Below are 26349 nucleotides of genomic sequence, written 5' to 3' on the forward strand. Positions count from 1 at the left end.
ATAACTGTAATTTTGCTACTGTTATGAGTCGTAATGTAAATATCTGAGATGCAGGATGTATTTTCATTGTTCGCGACCCACAGGTTGAGAACCGCTGAAAAGGATAAGAAACATTTACTAAAGCAGATAGAAAAGATATTTTGAAAGTAAAGGGGATAAACAAGAAATTCCAGATACCAGAGATGAGACAGCCTAAATGAAGTTTAAAATACAACACCTTCTATGTTTAAAAAAATCACCTTGTTTATTTCTTTAAGCTTTCTTCCATGAATATTTCTCTTGCCACAAGTCTGGTTATCTGCACTCATTTCAGCCAAATACACCTAAGAAAGAATGAATAACGGTTAGGCAAACAAATACAGCACTCACATGATAACACAAAGTACTCAAAAATTATTTTAAGTCTTTACCTCAAATCCCTTGGTTTTTGCTGCACTCCAAAACTGGTCAAAATGTCTAACTCTGTCATTGATGGCATCCAGGATGATGAAAGGGAAAAAGCCATCATCAAGAGTCTTTTTGAAAGTTTTGAACATGCTGGTGCGATAGGTCTCCTCCATCTCAGCTTCATATTCATATTCCATTACCTAAGATCCCCCAAAAGAGATATGGAGTTAGCAAAAGCAAAGAATCATCCTACACCTCTTCTTTGGTCAGCATCTGGATAGAGAGAGATTTATAGTCATTACTTCATACCAGAGTACTAAAGTTTGTGTTAAAAAAACAGAGAACTCTTTCTTTTCTCCCAAAAAGCCATACTTCTCCTTTCATTGTTAATGAATTAGGATGTAACCATACCTTCTTTTTCACTTTCTTTCCAGAATCTGGATCTTTTTCTTCTTTTTCCACTTCAGTGATGAAGTAATCATCCAGGCTTAGAACTCTGGGTGCAGGTCCTCCAAATTCTACCTCCTTATCCTAAGAATCAGATAGTTCAGAAAGTTAGAGAATTTATGAAATAAATTAATGAATGTTTACACTAAAGTTCCTTCTTGTGGCTAAATAATATGCAATCTTCTGGTGGTTTCAAATCAAACAGAAGCAAAAATATTTGTTTAAACAGATCAAAATTTATATGGGACAGCCTCTACCATATGAGCCAACAAAAATGGATCAAATGGGAAATTCTGTATTGATAAACGCTGCCTGGTAAAAAGACAAGCAGCTAATAAAAGCAACTGACTCTTTGGCTTTTCCATACTCACTCGAATAAGTTTTGCAACATGTGTCTTTCCACTGCCTGGCAATCCTCTCATTATAACAACAATCTGAAACACGATAAAAAAAGAATCACTCAGAGAAGATTTTTTTTACAATAAAATTTTATAGCTAACAATGATCTGTATCATTCTCCATGACAGACCACATGATACGCCATGAAACAAATGTTAATAAATTTTAAAGAATAGAAATAATATAAACTACTATGACTACAATGGAATAACAAAGAACAAGAAGAAAAATAAAAAAATACTTTGAGATAAATAAAAGTGAAGGCAGCATACCAAAACTTATGAGATGTAGCCAAAGCTGTGCTCAGAAGGAAATTAACCAGGAAGAAAAATCTCAAATCATAACCTAACCTTTTACCTTAAGACACTGTAAAAAGAAGAACAAACTAAACCTAAAGCAACCAGATGGAATGAAATAATAAACATTAGGGCAGAAGTTAAAAAATGGATAACAGAAAAACAGTAAAAGTTGGTTCTTTGAAAATATCAAAAAAATTGACACACTTTTAGCTAGAGTGACAAAGAAAAAAAGAGAGAAGACTCAAATTATTAGAATCAGAAATGAAAGAGGAGACATGACTGCCAACCTTATAGAAATAAAAAAAAGGATTATAAAGGAATACTATGAACAATTATAGGCCAACAAATTAGATCATGAAATGGACAAATCTCTAGAAAGACACAGACTATTGAAACTGACTCAAGAAATAATTAGAATAGAACTAGGATAAGTAAGAGATTGAATATGATATCAAAAACTACCCACAAAGAGCACTGGTTGGGTGGCTAAGTTGATTGGAGTGTCATCCCGTACAACAAAGAGTTGGGGGTTCGATTCCTAATCAGGGCACATCGCCAACCGATGTACAGAGGGTGAGTACAGAGGCAACTGATTGATGTTTCTTTCACAGTGATGTTTCCCTCTATCTCTCTCACTCTCCATTCCTCCCTCTAAAACATATCCTCGGGTGAGGATTAAAAAACTATCCACAAGGAAAAGCTCAGGCCCAGAAGACTATAGTACATTACCGAATTCCAACATTTAAAGAAGAATTAATACCAACACTTCACAAACTCTTCCCAAAAACAGAATAGGAAGGAACAATTCTGAACTCATTTCATGAGGCCAGCATTTCAAATCAAGCAGATAACCTGGATACCAAAACCAAATACATCACAAGAAAATCACAGATATGAATATAGATGCAAAAATCCTCAACACAATACTAGCAAACTGAATCCAAAAACATATAAAAAGCATTATACACCAAGTGAATTTATCTCAGGGATGTAAGTTAATATCTGAAAAGCAATTAATGTAATATATATCAATATAATAAAAAACAAAAATACACACAATAGAGTAAAATAAAAAATCTACTCATATAAAAACCACGGGTGGTGTTCATCACATACAGACAACAGCGACCCAGCAGAAGGAAGTCAGTCCTACAGGGGTTGTCTTGGCAACGGCTGCACCCTCCCCCCCACCCCCCCCACCCCTGTTTCCAGGAGCTGTTTCCTGTAAGGGCGGAGTTTGAGGCAGGAACCCGCCCTGGGAGCCTGGAGGCAGATCTTTCTATAGTGTGCCCCAGCATGGGGTGAACCTGAGTGGGGCGGCTGAAAGGCTTAGAAAAGACAGACAAGAGAATGAAAGACGGGTTTCAGTGGGAGGCTGCTTCTCTGAGACAGCGACCACGCCCACAGCCATGCCTTTAGTTTATAGCAGATGCTACTAGGCAAAGTAAGGGCGTGACCAAGATGTTTACAAACATCCTCCTGGGTTTCAATCCTACTCAACTACAGGCACCTGAACTCTATCAAGCCCACATCACTCAGGCACGTGGGGCCACGTGTTCCGACCATAGGTTCAAGCTTACAACTACAGCTGTTGGCTATAATTGTGCTGGGAGGGCCCTGCCCTCCAAGCTGGGACTTGCACGCGGCAATGAGAGGACTGTGCCCTCTCATCAGTCCAAGGCTTGAACCTGTCCAAAACATTGTAGTGGCTCCCCACAATAAAGTTTTAATTCTGTTTCTTTGTTACTAATGTTGTGGCCCCATCCCATAACAAAGAAACAAAGGAAAATTTCCCCATCGAATTTCTGAATAGTATTACTCCTTCAGGAATGCCGTGTCATAAATTAAAATGGAAAGTGGATGCAATCATCATGCTATTGAGAAATCTCAATAGTAAATGGGGTCTTTGTAATGGTAACAGATTTATTATCAAAAGATTACGACCTAACATTATCGAAGCTGAGTATTAACAGGATCTGCAGAGGGAGAGGCTGTTCTGATTCCAAGAATTAATTTGTCCCCATCTGACACTGGCCTCTCATTTAAATTGATTCGACGACGGTTTCCCATGATGCCAGCATTTGTGATGACTATTAATAAATCACAAGGACAAACTCTAGACAGAGTAGGCATGTTCCTACCTGAACGCGTTTTTGCACGTGGTCAGTAATATGTTGCTTTCTCTCGAGTTTGAAGAGCACGTGATGTTACAGTTAAAGTTCTAAGTACTTCATCACAAGGGAAATTAGTCAAGCACTCTGAAAGTGTTTTCACTCTTAATGTGGTGTACAGGGAGATATTAGAATAAGTTTAATCACTTTATCAGTCATTGTTTGCATCACTGTTGGTTTTTTTTTTTTTTTTAATATATTTTATTGATTTTTTACAGAGAGGAAGGGAGAGAGATAGAGAGTTAGAAACATCGATGAGAGAGATACATCGATCAGCTGCCTCCTGCACATCTCCCACTGGGGATGTGCCCGCAACCCAGGTACATGCCCTTGACCGGAATCGAACTTGGGACCTTTCAGTCCGCAGGCCAACGCTCTATCCACTGAGCCAAACCGGTTTCGGCCACTGTTGTTTTTATATCATGTTTCTGTTGTTTTCATTTCATGTTTTTGTCGTTTTTATATCATGCCTCTGTTGTTATATCCTTTTGTTACTATTTATTTATTAATAAGTTTATATATTATTTTCATATACATTTTACTAATTTCCTTTCATCTTTCACACTTCTATTATAGAGAAAGGGCAAATAGCAATATTAAAATATCTCTGCTAATTAATTCCCTTTTTAAAAAAAATATATTTTATTGATTTTTTACAGAGAGGAAGGGAGAGGGATAGAGAGCTAGAAACATCAATGAGAGAGAAAAATCGATCAGCTGCCTCCTGCACACTCCCCACTGGGGATGTGCCCACAACCAAGGTATATGCCCTTGACCAGAATCGAACCTGGGACCCTTGAGTCCGCAGGCCAATGCTCTATCCACTGAGCCAAACTGGTTAGGGCAATTAATTCCCTTTTAATGTGCACGAATTTCGTGCACCGGGCTACTAGTAATATAATAAAAAAACAAAAGCCTTGACACAGAAAAAGCGTTCAACAAAATCCAACATCCTTTCAAAATAAAAAACATTCAACTAACTATAAATGGAAGGGAACCTTCTCAACCTGATAATGAGCACCTACTGAAAACTTAATGGTGAAAGACTGAAAGTTTGCTAAGGTCAGGAATAAAATAAGGATATGCACTCTCACACATCTACTAGCCCGAGCAACTAGGCAAGAAAAAGAAATAAAATGTATCCAGGTTAGAAAGAAAGAAGTAAAACCACCTCTACCTGCAGATGCCATGATCTTGTTTATACAATATTCTAACAAATCCACTAAAAATCTATTAGAGCTAATAAATGAGTTTAGCGATGTTTCAGGATATAAGATCAATATGCAAAAATCAACTGAATTTCTATACAACTGAACAATCCAAAAATGGAATTAAGTCTACTATATCCATAACATTAAATGTGAATAAATTAAACAATCCAATTAAAAGGCAGAAATTGTCAGACTGCATAAATAAACATGATCGATCCAACTATATGTTGTCTGCAGAAGACATACTTTAGATTCAAGGACACAAATAGAAAGAAAATATAAGGATGGAAACAGATATATCATGCAAACAGCAACCACAGAAAATATAGATGCAAAATATACTAATAATAGATGAAATAAATTTTAAATGACTTATATACATATACATCAAAATATCTGATGAAAATGTCCAGTGCCAGTTTATTAAAATGGAATGTAATTATTATGCAATATAAGATAAATTTAAAATGTATACATCTGGAGGTCACTAGGAAAATTTGCCAAGCAATTAAGCTCTAACTTCTGAGATTCTATATAAGGTAGGTAATTTTTTAGATTATATGATACATTGGAGATGGTAAGATGCCTTGAATCTCCTATTATTAGTATGTCACAGAAAAGTAAAGAAATTCTATTCAGGATATTAAATTTAAAAGATCTCTTGTCAGCTTTTGATTTGCAAGAAAACTAGTCAACTACATAGGACTCACTCTCTCAGGTCTGCTCTCTCGGCCAGGGGGTTTCAAAATATCATCCACATTCTTAGATTCAGGCTTCTTCTCTACCCGTGGAGCTGGAGGTGGCTGGTGGCTTAGTGAAGGAGCTGGCAGTGGCATTCGCTCCTCTGGGTAAGTTCTTCGTTCTCCTAGAATTTCAGCAGTTGAACAAAATTACTACTTGTGTAGTAATTATTTAAAATTTTAACTCTTTCCACTCATCCTAAGGTAATATAATTCATAATGATCTGGGAGCCAAAGCCACCTTTAACCCTAATTAGAAATTTTTTAAGTAATGAAAATCAAGAAAATGAAAAGATTTAGGTATGATTTCAGGCAAATGAATGTTTTGAGAAACACTCAATTCATCCTTATTTGTACTAAATTTAGGAAAAAAGTTAAGCAACAGGACATAAAAGAATAATATATACTTACTGGATGGTCCCAAGTATGACTTTAGAGTTTGTCTGTAACTTCTGCTTTACAGTTTTAAGAACAAGAGTCACCAGCTTAGAAAAGTTTGTTCTTATAAACAGGTATACATTTCTAGTTTAAGTGGAATTTATAGCAGTGAAAAATTAAAAGCAACCTAAATGTCTAACAATAAGTCTTATATTTTATCCACTCAGTAGAATGTCAAGAGCCGTTATATAATAGATTTATATGTGGAAAAAATGTATAAAATGATCAATAGGAATAAGCACAATAAAGAAACTGCATTTATATTTTGATTATAACTTCATTAATATGTATGTGAAGACAGAATGAGAGGAAAACATACAAAACTATAATAGCTGTGATTTGATGGGTGGTGGAATTATAAAGGATTTTGTTTCTATTTTCCAAACTTTTAATAATATAAAACAAGCAATTTGTTTTAATTACATTGCTATTTTTATGATAATGCTGCCATGCCTTAGGAACCTGAGTGCATTTTACTCTGTAAATTTAAACCCATAGCTACAATGGGAAGCACCGGTTGTTGGCATTCTCAACATCTTTATAGTTAATAAGGCACTGCTCTACCTCCAAACATGGATGGTCCCTCATAGGCTGGTCGGTCAGACTTTCGGTCATAGGATGGTCTATCAAATCCCCCTCTTCTGGATGAAGAATGATCTTTTTTGTCTCGATATGACTGAGTCCTAGGAGGTGTAACATGAAGTGGTTTGGTAAGTAAAAAGTAATTGGAGATCTCTGTATCATAATGCAACACCATTACCTGCCCAATTTTCTCTAAAAGTAGTTACTACACATAGTCAATATTTATATTTTTATTTTGCTTTTCCATTTAGATCTCCCTGCATAAACACATCTAAAGAGCTCACAAATTGCAAAAATAAACTGTTTGTCTACTAATTAAGTAATGGATACACCTGTATTGATAATACTATTTCCTTCCCTTTCTGGCTTTCTCCTTCACCCATTTCATTTTCTAGAATTTAAGCTAGCAAAATTTAAGCATCTAGTTTCCTGAAAATTGGTCCAGAACTACTCTTTCCTCTCCAAATTATACATAAGAAAGAATATGTCATTTACTAAATTTCCTTTAGACACACTGACTTTTGCTAAACTCAAGTATATGGTAAGTACCTGGCAAAGTCATTTTTCATAGCATACCTATCATCTCGAGGTCGGCGTTCTCTGTCAAACCTATCCCGGTCATAGTCAATAACACCACGATCCCGGTCTCTGTCTCTATGCGTCTCTCGATCCCTTTTGAAATCTCGATGATCTGCCATGACATTGCTTTGACGATCAAAATAAGGCTCACGGTCTCTGTCTCTATCATAACGATCACGTTGGCCTCCATGCTCTACAAAAATAATCAGTACAAAATAAGAACAATACCCTTTTCTCTTAAATAAAGGCAAAAAAGTACAAATCTAACTTTAGAACTAGTAGAAATTGTCCTAATTTCAACTTACAAATGTTTTAACTATATTAAAAAGAGGCCCAAATAATCTTACCAAAGGGAAAAAACATGTGATAATTAGGTCCTAAAAGTTTTTTTAAAAATACTGATCTCTCTAGGACTCCTACCTGTCTCAAAAGTTGATCTTTCTGGTAATGGATCTGGGCGCAGAGTTATTCTTTCTCCATAGGGTATCTGTTCAACTTTGTTAGTGGACATATCTGGTAAACAAAATCAGGGATAAAATACTATGTGAGTGAAGCTTAAGAAAGGCAAAGCTGAAGCTAATAATTCCTTTAGAATCCCAAATACAAACTTAACCACTATCACTCACCTCGGCCATGGCCATAGTCAACAGTCTGTTGTACTGGTGGTGGTTTGGACATTGGTGGCATACCCATAGGCATTGGGCCAGGAGGGGGAATGGAAGGGTGAACAGGTGGGGGTGGTAACAATGGAGCAGATGGAATAGTTACAGTTTCTGGTTTAAATTCTGAATTCAGTCCTTGTTCCTCATTTGTATCCCAGAGGCCATAGAAAGAATCTTCATCCCAGCGTTCCTGTTCCACCGCTGAAGTGTGTGGCTTTATCACTGGAGGAGGAGGTGGTGGAGGAGGAGGAGGTGGTAGTGGTGGTGGTATTGGGATAGGCGGCCTGGTCAAAGGAACAGATGATCTTACTGGTGGAGCAGAGGGTCTTATAATTGAACCTGGTGGTTTACCCATAGGAGGGGGTGGTCTATAGGATCCTGGAGGCTGGAAAACAGAGTAAATAGCTTTAGTGGATGAGAATACTACCATGTTTTTGCACATCAAATCTGGTTTTCAATCCATAAAAGAAAAATTTAATAAACTGCACTCATTCAAAATTCAAAACTTTTGTGCTTTAAAATACACCATTAGAGAGAAAATACAATTGGCCCTTGAGGAACACAGGTGTGAACTGTGTGGATCCACTTATGCACAAATTTTTTTTCCAATAAATATCTACATTGTTCTTTCCTTTATTTATGTATGTATGTATGTATGTATGTATGTATTTATTGTTTAAGGTATTACAAATAATAGCACGTCTCCTTTCCCCCCCATTGACCCCCTCCAGCCTCCCCTAACCCCCGGCACTTGCCCTCATCACCCCCCTCCCCCCAGTATCTTGTGTCTATTGGTTGTGCTTATATGCATGCATACAAGTCCTTCGGTTGACCTCTTATCCCTCCCCCCACCCCTCCCCTACCTTCCCCCTGTAGTTTGACAGTCTGTTCGATGTTTCTTTGCCTCTCTATTTTTGTTCAACAGTTTATAATGTTCTTTATAGTCCATAAATGAGTGAGATCATGATTTATCTTTCACTGATTAGCTTATTTCACTTAGAATAATGCTCTCCAGTTCCATCCATGCTGTTGTAAATGGTAAGAATTCCTTTTTTACAGCAGCGTAGTATTCAATTGTGTAGACGTACCACAGTTTTCTAATCCATTCATATGCAGATGGACATTTAGGCTGTTTCCAGATCTTCGCTACTGTAAATTGTGCTGCTATGAACATAGGGGTGCATATATCCTTTCTGATTGGTGTTTCTGTTTTCTTGGGATATATTCCTAGAAGTGGTATTACTGGGTCAAATGGGAGTTCCATTTTTAATTTTTTGAGGAAACGCCATACTGTTTTCCATAGTGGCTGCACCAGCCTGCATTCCCACCAGCAGTGAAGGAGGGTTCCTTTTTCTCGGCATCCTCACCAGCACTTGTCGTTTGTTGATTTGTTGATGACAGCCATTCTGACAGGTGTGAGATGGTATCTTATTGTTGTTTTGATTTGCATCTCTTGGATGATTAGTGACTTTGAGCATGTTTTCATATGTCTTTTGGCTTTCTGAATGTCCTCTTTCGCAAAGTGTCTATTTAGGTCCTTTGCCCATTTTTTGATTGGACTGTTTATCTTCCTTTGTTAAGTTGTATGAGTTCTGTGTAAGTTTTGGAGATTAACCCCTTTATGGAGATAACATTGGCAAATATGTTCTCCCATGCAGTGGGCTTTCTTGTTGTTTTGTTGATGGTTTCTTTAGCTGTGCAGAAGCTTTTTATTTTGAGTCCCATTTGTTTATTCTCTCTTTAGTTTCCATTGCCCTAGGAGCTGTATCGGTGAAGATACTGCTACAACAAATGTCTGCCATTTTGCTGCCTATGGCTTCTTCTAAGATTTTTATGTGTAAGTCCTTTATCCATTTTGAGTTTGTTTTTGTGTATGGTGTAAGTTGGTGGTCTAGTTTCATTTTTTTTTGCAAGTATCTGTCCAGTTTTCCTCTACACTGTTTTTGATTTGCGTGGCTAGGAGTCCACGGGTTGTGTGTATGTGTGCACACACTAATCCATGCCATTTTATATAGGGGACTTGAGTATCTGCAGATTTTAGTATCAATGGGGCGGGGGGGGGGGGGGGGGTTTGGGGGATGGTGGTGTCCTGGAACCAATCCTCCCAAGCCCTCAAAGATACCAAAAGACAACTTAAGTTTTTGGGGATTTAAAAGTTATATTCAAATTTTCAACTGCAAGAGGGGAGGGGTGTGTGTGTGTGTGTGGTGTCCCTAACCTCCATGGAGTTCAATGGTCAACTGCATATGCAAATCACATATCTGATAAAGGACTTGTATTCAGAATATAAAAACTCCTAACTTAGTAAGACAAATAATTTTAAAAATGGGAAAATATTAAGTAGATATTTCCCCAAAGAATATATGAATGGCCTATAAACACATGAAAAGATACTCAATATTATTATTCATTAGGGAAATGCAAATTTAAGTCACAATGAGATACTATTTCATACCCAGTAGAATGGCTATAATTGATAACAAAGATAATAATAACAAATGATGGAAAGGATGTAGAAAATAAGAATCCTCTTAGGTTGCTAGTGGGAATGTAATAGGGTGCAGCCACTTTGGGAAATGTTTTAACAGCTTCTCAAAAAGTTAAACATAAATATACCACAAACTCAGCAATTTCATTCCTAGGTATCTATCCAAGAAAAACATGTCCACCCAAAGACCTGCACACAAATATTCATAGGATTATTCAATAACCCAAATGTCCATTAACTGGTGAATGGATAAACACAACATGGTATATCCACACTATATATTATTACTTGGTAATAAAAAGAAGTACTGATTTATGCTACAACATGGATGAATTTTAAAATCATTAGCTAACAAGCCAGTTACAAAAGATCACGTATTGTATAATTCCATTTAAATGACATACCTAGAGAGGCAAATCTATAGAGACAGATAGTGAATTAATTGCTGCCTGAGACTTAGGGTAGGAATGGGAATTAGAACTTTAAATTGACACAAGGAATCTTACTGGGGTGTTGAAACTGTTCTAAAACAGGATCATGGTGATGGTTGCACAACTCAGTAAATTTACTAAAAATCAGTAAATTATATACTTAAAATGGGCAAATTACATGGTTATGTAAGCGAAACCGCAATTAGTAGTTAAAAAAAGAAGAAAAATATTGCCCTCATCACTATTACCCCTCCTACCACCTTCTCTTTCTTCTACTTCCAGAAAAATCAGGGTGCTAGGTACTTAGATACAGATATCCCAGGCTCACCCAAAACCTACTGGAGTTCTTTGGGTGAGGTCGTGGCATTAGTTTAAAAAACAAATAAACCAAACCTCCATGAGTAATTCTGATGTTCACCACATAGTTAAGAACTTCTACTATAATCTATCTTCCCACACTGGTGACCTATCTCCTGCAAAAATAGTGAATTTCCAGTGAGAGAAACAAATTCTAGCTAGCCTCCTCACTTCTATTCAGTTATCTGATTGACAGCAGCAGTTTGTGTAAGGCTGGTACCAATATATAAAATGAGCACTAGAAAACAATAAAACAAAGAAACCAAAGGAAAATTTAGTAAGCGGTCCAAGAAAGAGGGCTATTGTTGTGTGTAATATTTACATGCATTTTTCCCAAAGTAATCACCAAATGCCAAAAGAAATGTATATTAAGCAGATAGTAGAACCTCTTGGTAAATAGGTCCTTATTTACTCAGTACCGAAACCCAATGGTCAAATTTTCATTTTTGCAAACTATGTTAGACCTGGGAAAGCCAACAATACACAACTTAGGTATTTACTCATATGTAGGTTATGCTTTAAAAACAAACTTTCTGGGTAACAAAATAGATTTGGCTAATATGTAAAAAACATTATTTAACGAGAGGCCACTACAGGCTAGAATTAAAGACAAATGATGATTACCTAAAGGTAAACTTTAGGTTGTGACAATTGAAACTATTAAGAAAATGCCTATGTAGCCCTAGCTGGTTTGGCTCAGTGGATAGAGTATTGGCCTGTGGAATGAAGGGTCTCAGGTTTGAGTCTGGTCAAGGGAATGTACCTGGTTGCAGGCTCAATCCCCAATGTGGGAGGCAACCGATTGATCTATCTCTCTCAAATTGATGTTTCTTTGTGTCTCTCCCTCTCCCTTCCACTCTCTAAAAATCCATGGAAAAATATATTCGGGTGAGGATTAACAACAACAACAAAAAAAAAAAAAAAAAGAAAAGAAAAGAAAAAAGAAAAAGAAAATGCCTATGTAGGACAACGCTATTATGTCTGTAGTACAGCTATCCAGATATGTTTTAAATATGTTAAGAACTCCTGGGACCATTGTCTACAAATAAAACAAAAAGTGGTGTTTTTTTTTTCATACTATATAGTGAAAGCACTACATATATTTACAGAAAACAAAACACCCTTATAGTATTTATATGAGAAAGGATTAATATCTATATTATATTAAGGATGATATAAATTGGTAAGAAAGCCTTAAGAATCAAACAGGTGAATTGGTAAAGAACAAAAATAGAACATTTACAAGAATATAATGAAAAAATATGGAAAAATATTTGTTCACTAATTATCAAAATGCATATTAAAATATTTTATTAAAACTATTATATCTACCAAATACATTAAATAAGTGATGCTTGCAAGGCTACAGTACAGATGTCATACAACTATTTTAGAGAGCCACTGTCTATATTACAAGAATCATTAAAAATGTCCTTGCCCTACCCAGTTTGTCTCAGTGGACAGAGCGGCGGCCCATGAACTGAGGGTCCTGCGTTTGATTCAGGTCAAGGGCACATACCTCAGTTGCAGTCTCAATCCCTGGCCTTGGTCAGGGTGCATGTGGGAAGCAACCAATCGATGTCTCTCTCTCACATTAATGTTTCTCTCTCTCTCCCCATCCCTTACACTCCTCTCTAAAAATCAATGGAAAAATATCCTCAGGTGAAGATTAACAACAACAACAAAATACAATAAAAATGTCCTTCTTCCAGCGCGGTCAGTGTGGTTCAGTGATTGAGCATTAACCCATGAATCAAGAGGTCCCCGGTTTGATTCCTGGTAAGGGCACATACTGGGATTACGGGCTCAATCCCCAGTAGGGGATGTGCAGGAGGCAGCCAATCAATGTCTCTCTCGTTCATTGATATTTCTATCTCTCTATCCCTCTCCCTGCCTCTCTCTCTAAAATCTATAAAAACATTTTTTTTTTTAAAAAAGTCCTTATTCTTTAACTTAAGTATTCCACTCTGGGAGTTTAAAATACTTTTAAGAAGTTATCTAAAATAAGAACTTGATACAAAGACATTCATTAAAGTTTTATTATTAAAAGTGAAAGCTTAGAAACAACTGTCCAATAGAAGTGGAATTAATAAATTATGCATCAAAAATAATAAAGCATGTAGCAATATAAAAAATGTTTAATGACTGTTCAGTGAACAGAACAAAAATGTGGATCTATAATCTAGTGGATTTACAATCTAGAGTTTTTACTATTTGCTAAGAGATACAAAGATAAAAGACATAGTTCCTATCCTTATGAGCTCAGTTTAGGAGGAAAAACAGACAAGAAAACAATCAAAATACAATATGATAATGGCTATGACAGAGGCTCATACAAGATGTTACAGGGGTGCATATGAGGGCAACTGTCGCACACAAGTGGAAGAGAAGATATAGAGCTGAGTTCTAAAAGATGAACAAGAATTAACTAGTTGGAGGGGGAAGTAGGAAAGAAAAGAAACTCTAGGTTTATAAAACCACATGCATGTAAAAAGACATGGAGAATAGCCTGGCATGTTCAAAGAATTATAAAAGACGCTCCATATGAAAGGAAAGTGGAGTATAAGAAAGTGGAGTAGCCAGTAATGGTAAGTATAGGTCAGGTCAACTCAGGAAAAACATAAAAAGTCATGCAAACGAATCTAGATTTTATTCTGAAAGAAATGGGTTATACTAAAGAGTTTTAAAGCCAGAGTGCGACACGGTGAGATTTGTTTTAAAATGTCCATTTTGGCCAGAAGTCACATCAGTGCTGCAGTGCTGCCTAAAGTGGAGTGTAGGGGTAGTCCTGACTACAAAGGGGCATGAGAGAACTTTTAAGGGTGTTGGAATTTTTTTATTTTATCTTTTGGTATATATTTGTTAAAACTTGAACTGTAGGCTTAAAGTGAGTATGTTATTATATGTAAATTATACCTCAAACTTTGATTCAAAAAATAAAATAATCTGATGGCAGAATGGAAAATGGATCAGAGGATAATAAGATGGAGACAGATGAATTACGATGTTTCTGCAATAATCTAGGCAAAAACTGATGAAGGCTAGAATTAGGTTGTAGGGAATGAAGGCTGGAATATTTGAACAATATTAAAAAGGTAAAATCAATCAATAGCATGACTGAATATGGAAGGGTAGGACATAGGCTGAGTAGGTGATAGTGAGGAGAAAACACAAGTTTGATGAGGATGATAATGAGCCCCATTTTGAATATGCTGAGTTTGACAGGAGACATGTTCACAGTGAGGAACTCTGTAGGCAGATGGATGCATACATACGTTAGGAGATACAATTTGAGGAGTCAACATCATGAGGGTGGTTTATGCCAACAACTATGTATGAGTGCTATGTGTTAGACAAGGATGAAAAGGAGCACTGAGAAATGAAAGAGTTAATTTGGTGAAATGATTCAAGTGTTTCTCTCTCTCTTATTGTGTTGTTAAAAGGTAAAACAATAACAAAATGAAAGACACAAGTCTTGAACTTAAATCACCCCTCTTTACCACCCGAACTGGAGCATGATGTTTGATCCTTTCCCTAGCTGAAGGACAAATAGCTCGAAGAGGTGGGGAAACTATAAGGCTCACATGAGCAGGGCTCATGGGGAGCCGCTGCACTGCCCAGATGAAAACAGGACTATTTGAACAAAAATAATTATTAGAAAAATTCGTCAATTTGTGAACATGAGCCATAAAGCTCATGTGTGCTTGGTGTACTTATCAAAAGACCATACTTTTAAGATTTTCAAAAGTCAATTACTATTAGCCTTTTACCTTCCCAAAAATTTACATTTTAAAAAATAATTATTTTTATTGATTTCAGAGAGGAAGGGAGAGGGAGAGAGAGATAGAAACATCCATGATGAGAGAGAATCAAAGAGAATCATGGATCAGCTGCCTCCTGCAAGTCCCCCACTGATGATCGAGCCCACAACTTGGGCATGTGCCCTTGACTGGAATCGAACCTGGGACCCTTCAGTTCGCAGGCCGACACTCTATCCACTGAGCCAAATCCGCCAGGGCAAAATTTCTATTTTTTATAGAGAAAATTTATACTTGCTTCATATATCAAAAGATTAAAGGGCAGACAAACATACAAAGTAGGAACCACTGCATTTTCCAAGCACACATTTTCCCATACCAGATACATTCCAGGTCTTGAAGGTGTATTCTGCAATCTTGAATCCTGGGGTGGTAGGTGGTCAGGCATCTGTGGCTCAGACCCAAAGTCTTTCATCTTTTGAAGCTGTTCTTTCTGTTCCCTGTAAACAAATAAAATTGCCATTGTATATAAGGCATGTCTACTCCATTCCTAAATGATTACAATTAATATAGAACAAGAGACCTAAAAATCTTGTTCTAAAACCCTCTACAGTGCTCACAGAGCACCTCTAGGGTAACACCACTCTCTTGCCTTGATGTAGCTAACTGATCAGACATCTACGACCTATAAATAATTATAAATTATTGAAGATCTTCAAGGACCGGTGCTACAACCTGCACCTCATTAGTCTATTCTAATATTTCATTTACTTGTCATGTTTTTCTTCCATCCAATCAAAAGCTCTCTGCCATTTTTTTTGTTCAATATTCTTTATTTAGACCAGAGGTTGCAAAATGGTGGCCCATGGACCAAATATGGGCTGGAAAGGTTTTTTTGAATTTGGTGTTCACATCAGTTTTCAAAATCTGAATTAATTGCCCTTATTTACAAAGCAAAATATTTCATATAGAAATTCAAATGTTAAAGAGATTTGGTAACAATGGGCCTACATTCCCCACATGCCAACAATTAGCTGAGTGGAGTAGTGGCTGCCCACTTTAGACAAAGGCCTTTTGCCACTTTCACTCACTTTTGTTACCTGTCAGCTTCCTGTGGGTATTTTAGTTAATTGCCTCTGCTGTATATGGTGAGAACAACTGTCAGTCTACATCTTTGAAAACAACACTTTATATTCCTAAAGAGTAATTATGTAACTTCAAGTTTTTCTTTAAATGTCTGGTCAAATTCCTTTTCCTTTTCCTTACAATGACCACCTTAAACACATGCAACCTCTCCCCACCTTTTACAATATTCTCCCTGCATTTGTAAAGTGTAGTGATCCAAATGGATACAAAATAAGGGTCAAGTATATAAAAATATTATTTTATGCCTTGTGTAAATCATGACTTTATACCAACACAACATAGCTTACTTGTATTCAACTATGACCACTTTTATCCATCATTTCATATGTTTCGTTTAATTATGTTTTTGTTGCCTAGAAAGAGCTTTTAAAAAAGAATGATGAAGAAGCACTTTTTATCCAGCGTTTCTTTGCAAAGCGATAATGGAAGGAAACGGAAACTTTTAAAAGAAAAGGAAAGAAACTTTGGCAGATTAGCAACACCAATCAGCTTGGTGTTTTCAAAAAACAAAATAGATTTTAGAGTTGGACAGACTATGTTCCAATTCTGGATCTGCCACTTTTTAGCCAAGTGGACTTAAACTCTCTGAGCCTCAGTGTCATTTATGAAGTGGGAATAATACTACTTATTCTTCACAGGCCATTGAGATATAAGAATTTGAGATAGGAGGATTGAGATAATATATGCTAAATTACTAGCACAGTAACTAGCACACAAGATTGTTAAATTAAAGGTGTCTATAATTTAAAAGTGAGTTGTATAGTAGCTAAATATTCTAGGGTATGCTTTCCACACAATTAATAATCTGGAAAAGTTAAACCTCATAGAAAGCTTTTGTTATAATTTCAATTGGTGTAATCCACAAATATAGACCAGAATTGAATAATGAAAGAAACCTAATACATTGGAATATATCAAAAACTAACCATTAATTTATTTTCTCAAAACACAGCTAATTCCTAAGAAACTACTCAAAAAACTTACAATCTGCCAATGACGCCTAAATTCTTATCTTAGTATATAGTTGGTTTAAGGATGAAACAATTTATACAAAGCTACAAAGCACACAGTTCCTGGCACATCATAAGCATACAATAAATGTTAGCTTTTGCTACTACATGGGAAGCATTATGTAGATACCTATACATACATAGTAAGTTGACTGTAAGTTAAGACATCCAAATTCTATTCTCCATCTCACAAAGAAAATACTTGATTATGTATAAATAACATCCTCAAGTAGAGATATCAGCTTCTAATTATAAGGAAAGATAAAACATCCCCAAAAGAAAGTACCAATGATTAGACAAATCTGAGGATGCTTCCAGGTAAACCATTCTTAGCTTCAACAGAGAAAAATATGAGTCCTTACAGCATTTTCCAAAGTTATGTCAAAGATTAATGAATATGAAGTCTATCAGATCTAATACAGAAGAACAAACTGCCTCCTGGGGAAAAACAGGATGTTACGTATGAGCTCTGAAATCCAGAGCACTAGAAAGTTGAAGTTTGACACTTGAAACATGCACAGGCATGGCATGTCAGCAACACATCTATAAAAGCCAAGAATGGCCATCGAATTTTCACATTTCAGAACGTAAGTTTATAATTAACACAGTTCCTAAATACCCATCCTAACCCTAAAACAGCACGGAATGACCAGAGATATAATTATAATTATGTGATAAGAACTTGAAGTAAAATTAATTCCATTCAAATATATCACATTTTTAAAAAGCAGTCTGAATGTGGCTTTGACTAAAAGAAATGATCTTAAGTTGTCAACTTACCGAAGCATTTTCAGTTCTTGTGCAGCTTTCAAAATGATTTCGTGCTGCCTCTGACTGAGAACCATTACCCCTCCAAGGCCTTGGTCAGAGTCTAAATTTGCATCCGACCCCATCATTTCAGAAGAATGATGTGAGGAGGGCATGTGTTCCGCAATGGGGGAATGTCTATCCACATCAGATGGGTACCATCTGTCTGACAACCGTTCTCTTTCCCAGTCCATTCTGTCAGGAATATAATCTCGCTTTTCCCGCCACGTATCTCCTCTTTCTGGATACTCTCGGATCCTCAACTCACCCCTATCACGGAAATCTCGATCATACCCATGGTCTCGATTTCTTTCTTCTCTCCATCTATCATCCCGATATCTATCCAGAGGTGGAAGAGGTGGGAGGGGTGGTAAAGGTGGAAGAGATGGAATATCCCGTTCACGGAACTGTGATTCTTGTTCATCCAGTGGTCTCCCATAATCTCTGTCCCACTCATTATCCAAATTTCTATCATACATATCCATGGGTCTTCCAATCCGATCCACATCCCTGTCCATTTCCCTGTTGTAGTCCTCATCCATATCCTGATCTCTCTCCCAATCATCCCACCAAGGGCCTCGTCTATCTCCATCATGCGATCGAGATGGTGGTGCTGAGAACCTGTCCTCTCGGTTATATGGATCTAGTGTATCATCTCGATAGTCACGTTCACTTTCTCTCCAGTATCTCTCTCTATCCCAATCATCAAGTCTTTCTCGTTCCATTGGAGCATTTCTACCATCTAGTGGGAACTCTTCATGCCCTCTCTCTTCTCCATGGTTCCATGGAGCCCTAGGAGGCTCATCTCGGTGATATGGATACATTTTTTCCCCACCATCTCCTGGTTCTGGTCTAAATGGGCCTCTGTCACGACCAAAATCTGGTCTTCCCAGTCCCCTTTCCCGACTGCCAGGCCCTCGAGGTGGGGGCCCCCTCTCCCTGCTCCCAGCTCTTCGAGGTGGTACTCTCTCCCTACTCCCAGCCCTTCGAGGGGGTCCTCTCTCCTGACTTCCAGCCCTCCGAGGTGGTCCTCTTTCTCGGCTGCCAGCTCTACCCTTGTCCTGGCTGCCTTGCAGACCACCCGGCACTTTCTCCCGACTGCTTCCTGGTCTCACCAACCCTCTGTCCCGACTGCCTTCTCCTCTGTTCATCTTCTCTCGACTGTCTTCTCTTCTACCCATCACCTTATCGTGAAAGTCTTCTTGCTTGACCAAGCCTGGGTCACAGCTGATTACCTGGCCTCGACCTCTATTTACTAGTTCTTTATCCTGTGTGTCTTCCATTCTGCTTTGCCCAGGACCTCTGTAAGATGAGCTGCTGCCTTGATTGCTTTCTAACCTATTATCTCTGCTATCTGGCCGAGACAGCCCTTTATCTTGGTTATTTTCTGAATGGGGCAGACCAATACCTAAAGGTTTAAAATCATTATCTGCGTTTAATGATGACGATGTTGCTACTATTGCTCCTCCCTCCATCCCCCCTGTTTCTGAGGGAAAAGTAGATTGAGTAGGTACAGGTTTATTTGCAAGGGATACAGGCTGAGTAACAGCTTGGGTTTTGTCCATTTGAGTCTCCATACTCTGAGAATTCTGGTCCCATTTAGAAGGCTCTATGGGCACTTCCGAGACTTCGCTTTTAGGTGGCTCTTGTTGAGAGTCGCTTAGATTCTCATTTGCCTGAGCCGCCTTGGCATCCTTTACATCTGCACCAATGGGTAATGCAGCTGATTGCATGTTTAAATTCTTCTGCTGGTTACTATTGGTGTCTGCTAATGGTTCTTTGTTTCCTGAAAGAGGTTCTGCTTGTGACTTAGGTTGCTGCTGTTGTTGCTGTCCCAAAGCTGGTTTGGGGCCTTTCCATTGTGGTCCACTCTGTCGAGGACTTAGGGATGTATTGGGGGTAATATAAAACTGAGATGCTGGCCCCCGGGGAATCATTCCCCATTTGCTTTTAGTGCCCTCTGCTGGGTGACCTTCATATCTGGGTCTTGGCCCATCGGGGCGATTTCCTTCAAAACGAGGCCCTTTGGGTCTCGGTCCTTCACACCTTGACCCTAAATCCTCAAATCTTCGAGGACCATCAAATCTACAAGTAAAACAAAAGATATTACTCAAGACAGTAAAGCAGAAAAAAAATTCTCCATGTAAGAATATTTAAGGCAATCTTGCCTTGGAATTTGTTTACAACAATGACTCTTTCAGTCATTAAACAAATCCTGAGATATCTGTATCTTAGAACCAGCATGCTAAAGTGACAGTACTCTGAAGGCCTTAGGACAGGCTTTGGAAATCATGTCAGTTTTATCTAATTCACTTCGATACATCTCCTGCAGCAAGTCACTGATGTACTGAACCGTTAAAAAAAAAACAACAACACAATTATAAACACTGTGCCTTAGTAGACAGAAAAGTCCACTAATTTTAATGGAAAAAATAAATTCCAAGCTATCTTCAAGAGTACGTTTAGAATTAAAATATCACTTAAAAACTATGAAACAATCAACAAGATAATATAGGATGTTGATAAATATTCTTGGAGCTAGCATTATCATTTTAACTGATTGACAAAAGTTAAAAAAAAACAGCAGCCAGTCATATTTTCAGAGTGTGTCCTGACATTTTAAAGTCTGGACAGAGATGTTTTTGCTATGGACCCACTCACTGATTCAGTAAATATCTAGTGCACATTTTTAATCCCCTGCCTATCAGGTACTACACTACATTCAAGGGCTATATGAATAAGATGTCTTGTGTGTCCCCAAAGGGTTTGCAATCAAGGAGAAATAGAATATAAATGTAAATATGTGCTTAAAAGTGCAATAACTAAAGTCTGCCTGAATATAAATAAGGGAGGCAGAGAAAAGAATGATCAATTCTACCTGGGTAGTGGTGGGGTGCTGTTCAATAAATGCTTAAATTAAGTCTTGAAAGACAAATTCTCTCAGATCAGGCTAACAGAGTATGTTGGAATGAGAGGAGTGAGAGGCAACTGCACCTCAGGCTAAGGAAGTATTCTGAGGAAAGGCAGAGAAACAGATACCAGCATAGCATGTATGGAAATGCAAACAGTGTAGCATGGCTGAAGCAAAGAGGAGACAGAGTCAGGGAGTGCGGGAGGGGAAAAGGAGTGGGAAAGCATTGCACTAAGAGATAAGGTAAAAAGGCAGGCAAGAGTCAGTATCCAGAAGACCTTGACTACTTTTTATGGCAGACACTACTGGTGCTCCTCCAATATCCATTCCCCCTTTTCTACAATAATTGAGCTTTTCCACTTCTAGCTGGACACAAGGCCAGCCAAACTAAAGAGTCACTTTTCCAAACTCTCTTGCAGCTAGAACTTATAGTCATGTTCTGGGCAATGGGTTGAAAATGAAAATGATTTACACATCCTTCTGGGTTGTATCCTTAAAGGGCACATCCTCCTCCTTCACCATTTCGCTTTTCATGCTAGCTCTGACACGGTAGTGAAATTATCTTGGCCCATGTAGTTGAGGACAACATAGTAAGGAATGTCTAAGTAACAAACCAGGAGGAACCTGGATTCCTGATACTGTAGAGCCATCACCTAAGTCCAGAGAGAGAAAAAAACTTCTAACTTGTTAAAGCCATGTGACTTTGGATTTCTGTTACAACAGATGAATTAATTTGGCTGGTAAGAATTGGGAATTGCCTAATAAGCACTTAGAGCCACTAAATGTGGTCTGATTTTTTTTTAAAAAGATTGCTCTAGCAGAAAAGTTGCAGATGAATAGGTGGGAAAAGCCTATTGTAGATAGTTTCTACATTTTAGGAAAGTGAAGGTAAAGCCTCCTGTTCTAAGGCGATGACTGACATGAGGACGAAGAGGAGATACAAGTGAAAGATGTGAAGGAAGCTACAACATAAAAGATTGAAAAAAAGATTTTATTTGAGCCAAATTGATGACAATTGTCAGGAAGCAAGATCTCAAATGCTCCCTAAAACAGATAGAACTTTCTAAAAGGTGGGATTTAAATGATAACAGAAAGGGAAGAATTTAGAATGATTCCAAAGTTTCTGGCTTATGTGACTGAGTGGATAGTGATGCCTTTTATGAGAAGTAGGTTTTTCTTTATTTTATTTGGGAAATCAATGAAGAGTAATAAATTTAGTCTCAGCAAAGTATTTACTTCCTATCCCTGAGACATTGGTTTTGCTGGTCTAGAAGCCTTAGTTTCAAAGGGAGGAATGCTTCCATCAACACAATGACACAACAATGACTCTACTCAACTCAGGTTGAAATGGCCACCTGGCCACTTTGGGTTCTGAGTCAATAGGCAAAGAAAGGAGTTATGAACTGGTTGGGGGTGTGGAGGGGGAGGATTGATCCTGACTTTCAAGGCAAAATTGGGTTACTAATATACAATGAGGATAAGGAGGAATATGTCTGGAATACAGATCCTCTAGGACACCTTAGTACTTCCATGTCCTGTGAGTAGCCCAGACCTTCAAATAATGAATATTTGGGTCACCCACCAAAGAACCAGGACCAGCTGAGGTAGTTGCTGAGAGTAAAGGGACTATGGAAAGGGTAGTGAAAGAAGGTAGTAATAAAAACCAACTATGATTACATGACCAATTGCAAAAATAAGGACTGTGATAGATATGAGTATTTCTTCCTTAATTTGTATCATATGCTTAAATATATACATATGTATTAGTCAAATATTTTTGGTTAATTTTTCTTCTTTATCACCTAAAATAAGATACAGTAATAATAGTTACCTTCCTATTTGTTACAGAATTTGTTACAGAATATCAAAGAGGGAGTATGAATCAGAAGAAGAATGAAGATATCCCAAAAACAAACAAGAAAAGGGGGTGGAGGATTTTATATCCTTTTCTGGGAAAACGGTTAGAATGTTTTTGGTTGTCCGGGAATATTTCATGTTAGGTGCAAAAATCTCCTAATCAGAAATATGTAAGAAAGGGAACTCCGGGAAACGTACTTCAGCCTCGCCAAGTTGACATTTTATAGTCATAACAATTTAAAAGTATATAAACCCACTAAAAACAGAAAAGGGGCCACCAGCAGATGAGAATTTTGTTTTACAATTCTGAAATAGAGCACACACGAATGGTAACATATGGAGCAGGAAAAAGCTACAGTTTAGAGTGCTGGTAACAGAAGGTGGGGCTGGCTTGCCTATAAAACCCCAGAGAGGGTCAGGATTCTCAGTTACCAGAGATGCTGGAGAGGGCAAAAGTAAGACTTCTTGCTTGACCAACCCTAAAAACATATAAATTAAAATATACATTCAGTTCCATCAACCAGCCTTTCCCTAGGCTGAACGTCTGTAAATTCTTGAATTTGAGGGTCTGCTAGCATTAGCAGTTTTTTGTCCTATCACCTAAAGCAAAGCCTAATAGTTGGTAAGCTCCCCTGCCCCAGAGCTCCCAATCAGCGTATCAGTGTCTCCCACTCTCAAATAGAAATGGACAACCAATGATCACTAGATATTTGAGGAATGTATCCAAAATGAAAGAGACCAAAGATAAACAGTTCACAAATCTGGAGAAAACAGAGATAATGCAAAAAACAAAAAACAACAAAAACACACAGAAGAGAATGGAAAAAACAAACAAAAACCCCCACTCCTAAATTGGTATCTTCAGACAGTATTTACAAATCAAGAAAAAATAGCTATATGTAAAAGGGATCAGAACCAGAAGAACTGTAGAAAAATGTTTTAATTCTCAAAATAAAAAGTGCAATAAAATGATTAAAAGTATCTCAGAAAATGCAACAAAATGAGAGGAAAAAAGAGACAAATATTATCAATCCAGCAGGATCCAAAATCCTGCTAACGAGTTCCAAAAACAGAAAACAAACAAACAAAATTAAAGAAATAGCACAAAGGAATTTCCCAGAGTTAAAGAGTTTCTATCTCCACACAGTAAGGGCCCAGTTCACTCAGTATCCAGTATAATTAACAAAACAATGCAACAACAACAAAACCACTAAAATTTTAGAATACCAGGAATAAATCCTGGCCAGTGTGGCTCAGTTGGTTGGAGCCCTGTCCCATACACTGAAAGGTTGTGGGTTTGATTCCTGGTCAGGGTACATATCCAGGTTGTGGGTTTGCTCACCAGTCAGGGTGCATGAGGGAGGCAACCAATTGATATTTCTCACGTTGATGTTTCTCCTTCTCTCTCTCCGTTCCTCTCTCTCTAAAGTCAATAAAAATAAATCCTCGGGTGAGAGTTTAAAAAAAAAATTAGAGTACCAGAAATAAAGTTTCTGGCAGTAGGGAAAAGTCATCTAAAAAGGAAAAGAATTGGAGCAGCAGCACAACAGCTATAGCACTAGGTGACAGAAGGAAATAGAACAATGACCTAAAAACCTTGAGTAATAATTATGTTCAACTTCAAATTCCATATCCAAAGTATTATCACATGTGAGGTTAAAATAAAGACATTTGCAGACATGCAAGGAATCAGAAAATTTACCCTCAATATACAGTTTCTTAGTAAATTATTTGAGCATGCACTCAAGGAAAAGGAGGCACTAACCCACAAACAGGAAGCCATGAGATTCAATAAACAGTGTATCCAAATCCAGGAGGATAGTCAAGGGAAATATGAGAGCAACAGCCATATGGCAGATCTTGAGAGCAACCAACCAGCCAATCAGCCTAGGCAAAAGCAAGAGAATGCATGAATTTGGGAGAGAGATCTCCTCAAGAGTAATAGGTGTTTTGGGGACTGGAGTTGAAAGATTATTTTAAAGATTTTGCAAGAAGAAAGACAACTGGAAATTCTGAAAAAAGTTATTACATTAAAGAAAATGTAATCACAGCACACTGCTTACCTCTACAACAAACAACATTATTTACTGATGTATCAAAATAGTGATATAAATATATTGAGCAGATGGGGTTAGAGAGTAGTATAAGAACGAATAAACCTCTATCAGAACAGGAAGTACATATATAATACCTAAAAAGTGTAAGTCAAGAAAGCAGCAGCATATTCGTCAGTGATATAAAAATAACTACCAAAAGAAACAGCTAAAGAATAAAAGATGAAAGATGCTATTAGGAAAAACATCTAGGTGGCTTTGAATAGTAGATGGTTAATTTTCTTTTTTTTTCTTTCAGACTATGTGTATGCATCACTTTGATAAAATGTAAAATGTAATTCTTTTGCAAGCACAGAGACAGGATTAGCCCTAACCAGGAGAAAGTCTTCTTGTGAGTTGTAAGAAAGAAGATGAGGATAGTAAGGTGAAGGAAAGATGAAGGTAGGAAGTTGAGTTTTACTTGGCCTGAAAGGAATCTAAACTAAAGCTATAAAGAAAATAAAATGTTTGCTAAGACAGAGAAAGCAGCACTAGGGTAGATGGTCTATCCAAAATAGTGCAGGCTTGGCACAACTATTGTTGGGCAAAGGGAAAAGGAGTTGACTGGAGACTTGTCAAAAGGATGCATCCAAATGCTAAGGATGGAGACCACACATTTACAAAGAGCAAAAAGAATACAGTTTCAGAGCTTATGATGGTTTAGTTCCTTTTCTTTAAGTTATATTTGTTAAAGTGCCTGGAATGACATCTTAAATCATTAAATTTGTATAAAATCCTCTGCTTTGTATTCAATTCAGCAATTATTAGTTCATATAAGTGATAAGACTATCCTCTAAAATGTACAAGTCACTAAAGAGCCCCTGTCAGCACATTATCTTATATTAAAATCAATTTCTGAATATGAATGAACTGCCTTCCTAACTAAATTGTGAATGCCTTGAGAATTTTATCCATAACTGAGACATTTTGGGATAAGGAACACTTATTGTCAGGTATTGTGTTAGTGCTGAAATAAAGCTTAGGGAGTTCAGGGTCTATAGGAAGAGTAAGACAAGTAAATCAACAATTAGAACAAAATTTAATAAATTTGGGACATTTTGGTCTTGCTCACTGAGCTATCCCCATTGTATGACTCACTGAAGGATCTCAACATATTACTGATGTGCACTCAATTATTGAAGTGCAACCCAGGGGTCAGGAAAAACAGGAATTAGTAAAGCAAAAGTGACAGGAAAGGGATTCCAGACAAAGAGAAGAGCATATATAAAGACCAAAGGAAAGGGAAAAAGGAAGCAGAAGCACTAAATGTGTGTAGCTAAGAAGGAAGAGAACATGGCAGAAAAGTTCTGCAAGCTTCATGCCTACACATATAATATGCAGTTTCCATGAAAAGTAGCATGCTTTGCTTTCAGATTAAATTGCTGATCAACAGCCAAGGGTCATCATTTTATTTTTATTTTGGGAATCAGAAAATGTTAAACAAATTGAAATATATCTTCAACACTACATAGAAATGGCAATTATTTATCAATAGTGCACTTTCATATTTTCAAAGTTCAAGGATGTTATGAAATCATAAAACTATCAAAACCTTTTAGATTTATAAAAGTAAAGA

General features: G+C 37.3%; 1 protein-coding gene across 2 annotated transcripts in view; it reads right to left on the minus strand.

Moving 5' to 3' along the window:
* The window catches only part of YLPM1 (YLP motif containing 1), a 68164-nt gene that overhangs the window by 14859 nt on the left and 26956 nt on the right, over positions 1-26349 (minus strand). For both annotated transcript variants that reach the window (XM_070416595.1, XM_070416603.1), the window contains exons 5-15: positions 17886-19997; positions 15329-15449; positions 7880-8300; positions 7674-7766; positions 7251-7446; positions 6657-6775; positions 5625-5779; positions 1206-1268; positions 799-918; positions 411-587; positions 240-323 (exon numbers count right to left, since the gene is read on the minus strand). In XM_070416595.1, coding sequence (XP_070272696.1) covers positions 240-323; positions 411-587; positions 799-918; positions 1206-1268; positions 5625-5779; positions 6657-6775; positions 7251-7446; positions 7674-7766; positions 7880-8300; positions 15329-15449; positions 17886-19997 — 3661 coding nt within the window. The remainder of the gene's footprint in view (positions 1-239; positions 324-410; positions 588-798; positions 919-1205; positions 1269-5624; positions 5780-6656; positions 6776-7250; positions 7447-7673; positions 7767-7879; positions 8301-15328; positions 15450-17885; positions 19998-26349) is intronic.

This window comes from Myotis yumanensis, unplaced genomic scaffold (genome assembly GCF_028538775.1).
Source record: "Myotis yumanensis isolate MYYU_CA2020_CCGP unplaced genomic scaffold, mMyoYum1.0.hap1 SCAF_1, whole genome shotgun sequence".
Lineage (NCBI taxonomy): Eukaryota > Metazoa > Chordata > Mammalia > Chiroptera > Vespertilionidae > Myotis > Myotis yumanensis.